A 10529-nucleotide genomic window follows, 5' to 3' on the forward strand; every position below is an offset into this window, starting at 1 on the left:
CGCCCAGCTGCTGGCGAGCAATGAAAAGCCGCGGCGAGGTGGCTCGGCGCCGGGGCGGGTGAAAGCAAAGAACTGGGATCGTCTCGAAGGCTACTGCATGCTCTACTCCGACTACTTCGCCGATGCTCCACTTCATGGTGAGGAAACATTTCGGCGCCGTTATCGGATGAGCCGAAAGCTCTTCCTCAGGATTGTGAATTCCATCCAGGAGTTCGACAACTACTTCAAGTGCAAGATGGATTGCACTGGCGCTCTTGGATTCACCTCCATTTAGAAGTGCACGACAGCGATGAGGATGCTTGCATATGGAGCTCCCAGTGATTCACTCGACGACTATGGGCGCATGGCCGAGTCCACCAGCATAGAGTGTTTCTACAAGTTCTATCGGGCAGTGGTGGCAGTGTTTGGGCCACAATACGTGAGAACACCCAATGCGGAAGACACTGCTCGGATCCTAGCCCAGAATGCAGCAAGAGGATTTCCTGGGATGCTTGGAAGCATCGACTGCATGCATTGGAAATGGAAGAATTGCCCATTTGGTTGGCAGGGGATGTACAAAGGCGCCAAAGGTGGTTGTAGTGTGGTGCTTGAGGCGGTAGCCACACATGACCTCTGGATTTGGCACTCCTTCTTTGGTATGCCAGGAACTCACAATGACATCAACGTGCTGCAGTGCTCTCCTGTTTTTGCCAAGCTCGTTGAGGGCCATTCTCCTCCGGTGAACTTCGAGATCAATGGGCACCAATGCAACAAGGGGTACTACCTAACAGATGGCATCTATCCGAGATGGTCGACATTTGTGAAGACGATCTCAAACCCTGCGGCAGGAGGCAAGAACGCCTGGTTTGCGAAAGTTCAGGAGGCTTGCAGGAAGGATGTCAAGCGGGCATTTGGTGTGATCCAATCTCGATTCGCTGTTGTTCGGTACCCCGCTCAGACCTGGTCTAAAGATCAAATGTGGGAGATTATGACTTGCTGTGTCATCTTGCACAACATGATCATCGAGAGCGAGCAAGAAGACCCAGTGTTTGACACTGAACCATACTACAGGCAGGGTCCTCTAGCCGAAGTTGATCGCCATCTACCGGCAACTTGGACTGCCTATCTCAGTATGCGTCAGGAGATCCGAGACCCACAGGTGCATCACCAACTGCAGAAAGATCTGATTGAGCACCTATGAAGGCTCAAGGGGGACGCCGTGTGATGAAATACGAGTTTTTATTTGTTGAACTATATAATTTGTATTGAACTATTTGTTGTTGTATTATTTTGTTGAAGTATTTGATTTTTCTGTGATGAAATATGTAATAAGAAATAATTGTGTTGATAATTGAACGCCAAGACACGGCGAAACCACGCCGAATATGGGCCTATTCTCGTCGAAATTGGGCTGCAAAGTGGGCCAATTTCGGCGCCCAGGGACGACGACTGGGCGCAAAACCGTCTCAGCGCCGATTGTATCGCCGGCTCGCCCTCAGGGGACGATTTTTATGCGTGCTGGGGGGAGGGGGGAGGGGGGGGGGGGGCAACGGCTGGAGATGCCCTTAGGAATAGAGGGGTGCAGGTTTGCTGGCTTCAGAATTGAAGGTATGCCTTCCTACATTTTTTCCTTCAAGGTGCTTGTGTACCACCGATGCTGGAAGACGACGTTGCATGCAGCCGCAGCAGTACACCGGGCGACATCACCATGCAGTACGACAACGCACGCATATGGCAAATCATTGGAGCAACCATGTTGTAGGACAACAGGGCGCCCTGTGGCATCCTTCTCTTTGGATAACAATGTGAAGCTAGCCACGTAGCTGTCCGAGGGGAAGGAAGGGGGGAAACGGAAGGCGGCCGGACGGGTAACATATGTCGACACACACTCATGCATGTACCGATGTATTGTAGACTGTAGAGATATCCGCCTGATCGGGGCGCAACAGTGATAGGTTACAAGGATATGTACGTAGCTAGTAGTGCAATTTTTAAGATCGGCACGAGAAACTACTCCCAAGGAAAAATAATTGAAAAGAAAAAAGGACGTTGGGCCATGCAGGTCTCGAACCTGCGACCTTGGCCTTATTAGGACCACGCTCTAACCAGCTGAGCTAATAGGCCAATTCACTTACCTAAATAATGTATAATTTTTAAGTAAAACGTAATTCCATAGTAAAAGCGATTACAAAAATTGAAAAGTAAAATAGGTTGGCCCAGGTCTTCAACCTGCGACCTTGGCTTTATTAGGACCACGCTCTAACCAACTGAGCTAATAGGCCAACTCACATCAATTAATAATGTACAATTTATTTAACTAAAATGTAATTGCACAGTAAAAGCATTTACACCCGGGCTGATCAAATCTGCCGTAATTCCATAGTAAAAGCGATTACAAAAATTGAAAAGTAAAATAGGTTGGCCCATGCAGGTCTTCAACCTGCGACCTTGGCCTTATTAGGACCACGCTCTAACCAACTGAGCTAATAGGCCAACTCACATCAATTAATAATGTACAATTTATTTAACTAAAATGTAGTTGCATAGTAAAAGCATTTACACCCGGGCTGATCAAATCTGCTCCCTTAAATGTCCATGGAAAGCATTAACCTGCCTTTGAAATGTCCTCCGGACAACCATAAGCCCACTTTCGACCCTCCATGTTCATGCAAAGCCATGCACGTCCATCTCGTATGAAATCAATTCATAACAAATTCAACAATTTCACAGACACAAAAAAAACACAAACACATGCGAACATAAAAAATCAAAAATTCATATCAAGATAGACGATACACGAATGAATCAATCGAGTCTTGTGTTATGCTCGATGATCTTCTTCTTCTTCATTTCGAGCCACTTCTTGCTTTAGTCATCCAAAAGGCTAGCATCTTGCAGTATGATCCAAGAATCTTTCGTGTATCTTGCAAGCCTCAATCTATTTCTCGTTGATCTTCTTCTTCTTCTTCTTCTTCTTCTTCTTCTTCATTTAGAGCCACTTCTTGCTTTCGTCATCCGAGAGGCTAGCATCTTGCGGTATGATCCTAGAATCTTTCGTGTCCCTTGCAAGCCTCAATCTCTTTCTCATTGATCTTCTTCTTCTTCTTCTTCTTCTTCTTCTTCTAGCATCTTGTAGTATGATCCTAGAATCTTTCGTGTCCCTTGCAAGCCTCAATATCTTTCTCGTTGATCTTCTTCTTCTTCTTCTTCTTCTTCTTCTTCTTCTTCTTCTTCATTTCAAGCCACTTATTGCTTTCGTCATCCAAGAGGCTAGCATCTTGCAGTATGATCCTAGAATCTTTCGTGTCCCTTGCAAGCCTCAATCTCTTTCTCATTGATCTTCTTCTTCTTCTTCTTCTTCTTATTCTTCTTCTTCTTCTTCTTCTTCTTCTTCTTCTTCTTCTTCTTCTTCTTCTTCTTCTAGCATCTTGCAGTATGATCCTAGAATCTTTCGTGTCCCTTGCAAGCCTCAATATCTTTCTCGTTGATCTTCTTCTTCTTCTTCTTGTTCTTCTTCTTCATTTCAAGCCACTTCTTGCTTTCGTCATCCAAGAGGCTAGCATCTTGTGGTATGATCCTAGAATCTTTCGTCAAACAATATAGACATCGGATTTGAGAGCTTGGTCCATCAATAGTCGTCTGATTTACACATGAATTCTTAATTCTAAGGGAGTTTGAAATCTTATCACATTTAATTGTTTGAAGGTTTCTCTTTTATTTTAAGATTTTTTTGCGTCTGTAGAAATTTTTCACTTTTAAGCATCTTTAATAATTAATGTATAGTATATATGATATTTAGAAATAAAATATCCTATTTTGTGACATCGCATGAGGTATCATCTAATCTAGTATATACCTCCTCTTTTCACAATATCAATCTGCATGTATATGTGTACATAGTTAAAATAGGGGATAATCTAGCGTGTTTAAAAGTTTATTAAGTCTGGTCGGTTCTGGCATGCACATACTCTTTTTAGTACAAAAGAATGCTACAGCAATGAAATAAAGGCCCCCAATATTTGACCCAAAAGTTCACAAAAAGATGCAACTGCACACAAAAAACCTATTTGCAAATTTGCAAAAAGAATAATTGCACAAAAGAGGCCCAAAGACAATACCCAATGTCTGGTATAATGATAAGTCTTCATGCATGCATTTGTGTGGTATTTATACATATTTTGGATCATCATTGTAAGGCTCTTTGTGTTGGGGAACGTAGTAATTTCAAAATTTTCCTACGCACACGCAAGATCATGGTGATGCATAGCAACGAGAGGGGAGAGTGTTGTCCACGTACCCTCGTAGACCGAAAGCGAAAGCGTTATAACAACGTGGTTGATGTAGTCGTACGTCTTCACGGCCCGACCGATCAAGCACCGAAACTATAGTATCTCCGAGTTTTAGCACACGTTCAGCTCGATGACGATCCCCGGACTCCGATCCAGCAAAGTATCGGGGAAGAGTTCCGTCAGCACGACGGCGTGGTGACGATCTTGATGTTCTACCGTCGCAGGCTTCACCTAAGCACCGCTACAATATTATCGAGGATTGTGGTGGAGGAGGGCACCGCACACGGCTAATAGATCTTAAGGATCAATTGTTGTGTCTATGGGGTGCCCGCTGCCCCCATATATAAAGGAGCAAGGAGGGAGAGGCGGCCAATGGGAGGAGGCGCGCCCAAGGGGGGCAATCCTACTCCAAGTAGGATTCCCCCCTCTTTCCTAGTCCAAGTAGGAAAGGGGAAGGAAGGGAAGGAGAAGGAGAAGGAAGGAGAGGGAGGAAAAGGAGGAAAGGGGGGCCGGCCCTCTAATCCAATTCGGTTTGGGCTAGGGGGGCCGCGCGCCCTGCCTCCTCTCTTCCACCACTTGGCCCATGAGGCCCGTTACTTCTTTCTCGTATTCCCGTAACTTCCCGGTACCCACGAAAATACCCGAATCACTCGGAACCTTTTCGATGTCCGAATATAGTCGTCCAATATATCGATTTTTACGTCTCGACCATTTCGAGACTCCTCGTCATGTCCCCGATCTCATCCGGGACTCTGAACTCCTTCGGTACATCAAAAATCATAAATTCATAATATAACTGTCATCGAAACCTTAAGCGTGCGGACCCTACGGGTTCGAGAACAATGTAGACATGACCGAGACCAATAGCGGAACCTGGATGCTCATATTGGCTCCTACATATTCTGCAAAGATCTTTATCGGTCAGATCGCATAACAACATACGTTGTTCTCTTTGTCATCGGTATGTTACTTGCCCGAGATTTGATCATCGATATCTCAATACCTAGTTCAATCTCGTTACCGGCAAGTCTGTTTACTCGTTTCGTAATACATCATCTCGCAACTAACTCATTAGTTGCATTGCTTGCAAGGCTTAAGTGATGTGCATTACCGAGAGGGCCCAGAGATACCTCTCTAACAATCGGAGTGATAAATCCTAATCTCGAAATACGCCAACCCAACATGTACCTTTGGAGACACCTGTAGAGCTCCTTTATAATCACCCAGTTACGTTGTGACATTTGGTAGCACACAAAGTGTTCCTCCGGCAAACGGGAGTTGCATAATCTCATAGTCATAGGAACATGTATAAGTCATGAAGAAAGCAATTGCAACATACTAAATGATCGGGTGCTAAGCTAATGGAATGGGTCATGTCAATCACATCATTCTTCTAATGATGTGATCCCGTTAATCAAATAACAACTCTTTTGTTCATGGTTAGGAAACATAACCATCTTCGATTAACGAGCTAGTCAAGTAGAGGCATACTAGTGACGTTTAGTTTGTCTATGTATTCACACAAGTATTATGTTTCCGGTTAAGACAATTCTAGCATGAATAATAAACATTTATCATGAAATAAAGAAATAAATAATAACTTTATTATTGCCTCTAGGGCATATTTCCTTCACTTTGTGCCATAAGATTGGGGTTGCCAAATTCTTATGTAATCCATTCATGTGCCATACATACCATGGGACTCCCAACTTAATGAACAACAAATGTAGTAGCGCAGATCTAAAATTTAAATGGACAATACTTAGTACCGAGTGAGATTTAGGGCATTGTTGGTTGAGTGAGAATTAACAAACATGGTTTTTTATGCATGGTTATCTTTTAAAATTTTTTGTAGGACAAGAAAAGGCGGGAGTTGTTTCAATGCTGGCACATTATAAGAAGATATTTCTATGATCTCTATGATCAATTCTACATAGGGGAACTTTGTTTGCAAAGCATCAACATCTGTTTCATCACTCTAATTCCAAAAAAATCCAGGGGCTTCAGGAGTCAATGAATACATGCATATTTCACTCCTCGACTGCACAATTAAGTTGTTGACCAAGTTATTGGAAAATAGGCTTCAATCCATCATTCTTCGGCTAATCCATATTAATCAGCATGGCTTCATGAGAACAAGAATTATTCAGGTTGCATTGCTTGGGCATAGGAATACCTTTTTCAATGTTACTCAATAAGAAACCCACTATGGTGCTCAAACTGGACTTTGATAAGACCTTTGACAAGGTTGAGCATGGAATGAACATGGCTATTCTCAAGCAGAACGGGTTTGGCAATAAATGATGCAATTGGATCAGCCAAATTCTATCAATTGGTACTTCTGTTGTACTCCTTAATAGTGTTCCAGGAAAACAATTTGTGTGCAAGAGAGGAGTAAGGCAGTGTGACCCCCTCTCTCCCCTGCCTTTTGTTATTGCTGCAGATTTTCTTCAAACTATTCTCAATAATGTCATGCAAAAACAGTTTACTGAGCCACCAATATCCCCTACATCTTGCCTTGATTTTCCAATCCCACAGTATGCCTATGGTACCCTAATAATCATGCAAGCTTTCCCTAATCAACTGCAACACTTGGAGAGGCTGTTGGATCTCTTTTCACATGCATCTGGCTTAAGGGTCAACTTTCAGAAATCAAACCTGCTGCCTATCAACATCCCACAAGAAGAGATACCGAACCTTTGCAGCATTTTAGAGCGTCAAATTGGGACTTTTCCATTCACATATGTAGGTATGTATGGAGTTATTTATGTACATTATTGAGAGGATTTAGAAGAGAATGAACTCTCGTCCACAATTCTTGAGCTATGATGGCAGACTATTGATAGTTAATGCAGTACTTTCATCACTTCCAAATTTTGTTATGAGTTGTCTGCTTCTCTACAAAGGAATCATACATCAAGTAGACAAATATAGGAGACATTGCTTTTGGAGGGGCAAAGACTTGGAACTTAAAGTCTCCACCCCTTGCTACCTGGGAGTTAGTATGCAAGCCCAAGAATGAAGGTGGATTGAGAGTGCTAAACCTACACACTCAAAACATTGGCCTTTCAGTAAAGATGGTGCACAAATTCCTAAATCATTGTGACCTTCCTTGGATTCATCTAATTTGGGAATTCTACTATCCACATGGCGTCACCTCTGCAACTCCTTCTCACTGCTCCTTTTGGTGGAGAGATTGCTAAAAGCTTCTGCCCCGTACAAGGAAAATGCAACATGTTTGATTGAGGATGGCAGTTCAGTTGCTTTCTGGAGTGATAGATGGGACGATATTACTAAAACGCAACTCTGGCCACATCTATTCTCGTTCTCTACGAACAAATGGATCTTCTTACATGCTATGGGTTCCTTGACAAACATTTTATGGCACTTCCATCTACCTTTGTCACAAGAGGCTTTTGATCAATATCAGAAACTGATGAAGCTTCTACAGAATACCCATCTAACACAGACAGAAGATACATGGCAACCATATGGGGCTGTAAGATTTTAGGTTTCTCAAGCATACAAAATTATCACTGGTCATCGGGATTTCATTCCAGGACTGGCATGGATCTGGAAAACTTGTTGTCAACTCAAAGACAAGATTTTCTTCTGATTGCTTCTTCATAACATGAAAAACACAAGACCCATGCTACAGCGGGAAAACTTCTTCATTCCTGATTATACTTGTCTTTTATGCGGCCTACAGGTGCTTGAAACTAGGGATCACCTTTTCCTACATTGCCCATTTACCAAATGTTGTTGGACTTATTTATGTCCTACATGGACTCCTACATCCCCGGGCATCCAACACGAGATCAACAACTTAAAAGCCCTCCTTTGTGTTCCATCCTCTCTGGAGATCATCATCCTGCCTTCTTGGGCTATATGGATGGGAAGATAGCAGGTGATACCGGGCGTTAGGTGATACCGGCTCCCGAAAGCCATTGGATCTCTGATCCAATGGCTCCCGGGAGCTCTTGAACATTTTGCAAAAATGTCATCCGAAAGTCTTCAAATTTCACAGATTTCAAAGAGCCGTCGGATCTTAAATCCAACGTCTCAGAAGCCCGTATCACGGTATCATCTAAGTGCTGGTAGCACTTGATATTTTCCCCTATATTCTTGTAGGAGGATATTTAAAGAGATGCACTGGCTCACCTAGAGAGCAACTAATCTAGGAACCTGCGAATAATCCCTGCATGAGGAAGCCGCATCTACTCCGCCTGTTAATTAGGCCGGGGAGTAACTACCCCTTCTCTTCTCGGACAAACTAGTGTCCCTTTGTCAGCTCTGCACTGAACTCAATACGTCCAATTATAGGTGAGCCCCTCCTACCAACCTGACGAGGCGCCACTCACTTCACTCCACTTCCCCTATAAACTCCCCGCAGCATCCACCACGCTCTCCCTCCATTCACCGCGCACAACCACCTCCCCCACTCTCTCCAGCCAAGCTGGCTAGAGAGCGAGCCCAGGGAGCTAGCTGAGCCCGCTTCGAGGCAAGAATTCAAAGCGCCATGCTGGGCTGCTTCTCCCGGCTCCGGCGGCCGGCCTCCGCCGCGGCCGGGGCGCCGGCTCCCGTGCAGCCGCCCGACGAGGCGTCCACGTCGGCCTCCACACCGGAGACCTCCCCGCGCTCGTCCTCCTCCTCCGCCCGCTTCAAGAGCGCGTGCCTCCGGGACGGCGGCAGGGGCGGGGACGTGGATGTGACCGTCGCGAAGGAGTGCCCGCCGCTGTCGTCCATGCTCGCCGTGGACTCCGGGCTGTCGTCGGCCATCGCGTCCCGGCGGTTCTTCCTCGCCTCCCCGGGCCGGTCCAACTCCATCGTGGACTCGTCGGCGGCGCACGCGGCCGCCGTGCTGGGCGTGGGCGCGGCCGGGGTGGCGGTGCCGACCTACTCCCCGGACCCGCACGCCGACTTCCTGCGGTCCATGGAGGAGATGTCGGCGGCGCTGCGGCTGGACGCGCGGCGGCGCGGCGACCGGGCGCGCCTCCACGAGCTGCTGCTCTGCTACCTGGCGCTCAACGACAAGCGCGCGCACCGGTACGTCGTCAGCGCCTTCACCGACCTCCTCCTCCGCCTCACCGCCACCGACGACCTCGACGCCGACGACGAGCAGCACAGCAGCATGTAGCAGCCGCGCCGACGTGCCTGCCTGCCTGCCTGCCTGCAGAGCTCAACACTTTCGTCCATTATTTCTCATATTTTTTCGGGTGCAAGATGCTGGTGCTGTGTGCTCAGTTCCCAGCAGACAGGCCATGCATCTGATCTGACTGTAAAAAGAATTGTTCGTGTGCAATTTCGCGGCAAAAAAAGCCGCTTTGTACCTTTGTGTGGGCGTTGGCTGCTTTTGCCCTTTATGAAAGGCGTGAGCGTGCTAGCGAAGACGGGGAATATCTTAGCTTCCACAATTGCACCGCTTTGTTTCTTTGTGTAATTGCGTTTGTCTTTTCAGCCACCTCCCCGCGCTTTCACCTTTAGCTTTGTGTTGGGGCATCTGAAGGCTAGTTTGGTACATGTCAGGCATGGTTATGCCGTGACCATTGCTTTGTACGTAGACACGTAGTAAATGTGAATGCAATTCTGTCATTTTACTCTCTTGGACCGAGTAATTTTGGGATCGCCACACACCTTGAGACGGGCGAGAGGGGGGGGGGGTCTTCGGATCCAGCAGCGGGACGCAATAATAAACAGACGCCGTGCAAAACCAACCGCCGCCGTACGCGCATAGGCTCACTCTGTCACTCACACATGGCCGCTGTACTCAACTATTCCGTCGACGGATAGATCGCGGACGCGTGGTAAACCAGTAACCATCACGCGCCAATCTTTTTCCTCTGGTTCGAGATCACGCGGCCGGCCGAAATTAAGAGGATTGAGATCTATCATGGACCGTCTGTCACTCTCTCCCCCGTGCCTTCCTCGCGAACCCATCCAAAAAGAGCCGGCCGCGATGGCGAAAGGCGAAGCGATCAAGCCGGTGAGCGTGAGGGGGCGACGCTGACAGCGCAACCGCGAGCGGAGATCCGCGCAGATCGTGGCCGCTTTGCTCATGAATCGGATCACATGCAGACGCAGGCAGGCAAAATGTGTGTGCTCCAGCCGGGGCCTGCGTGATTACCCTGCTGAGTGCTCATGATGCGTGGCGTAACTAACCGGAAAGCAAAGCAAAGCAAAGCAGGCGACCTCGACGCAGCAGCGGCATGGCATGGAAGGAAGACATGTTGCGATCCCTGCAGCAACAGATAGAGCAGAGCA

General features: G+C 46.7%; 1 protein-coding gene and 2 non-coding genes across 3 annotated transcripts; 1 reads left to right on the forward strand and 2 right to left on the reverse strand.

Moving 5' to 3' along the window:
- Positions 1-2029: 2029 nt before the first annotated feature.
- TRNAI-AAU (transfer RNA isoleucine (anticodon AAU)) lies at positions 2030-2103 on the reverse strand. Its single transcript has one exon. It is a non-coding gene; the product is annotated as a tRNA-Ile (tRNA).
- Positions 2104-2398: 295 nt separating this feature from the next.
- On the reverse strand, positions 2399-2472 carry TRNAI-AAU (transfer RNA isoleucine (anticodon AAU)). The gene has a single exon. It is a non-coding gene; the product is annotated as a tRNA-Ile (tRNA).
- A 6172-nt stretch (positions 2473-8644) lies between these two features.
- Positions 8645-9682, forward strand: LOC123081616 (transcription repressor OFP12). Its single transcript, XM_044504163.1, has one exon. The coding sequence runs from the start codon at positions 8788-8790 to the stop codon at positions 9403-9405; it is 618 nt and encodes a 205-aa protein (XP_044360098.1). The 5' UTR covers positions 8645-8787; the 3' UTR covers positions 9406-9682.
- Positions 9683-10529: the final 847 nt, after the last annotated feature.

Source organism: Triticum aestivum, chromosome 4A, assembly GCF_018294505.1.
Source record: "Triticum aestivum cultivar Chinese Spring chromosome 4A, IWGSC CS RefSeq v2.1, whole genome shotgun sequence".
NCBI lineage: Eukaryota > Viridiplantae > Streptophyta > Magnoliopsida > Poales > Poaceae > Triticum > Triticum aestivum.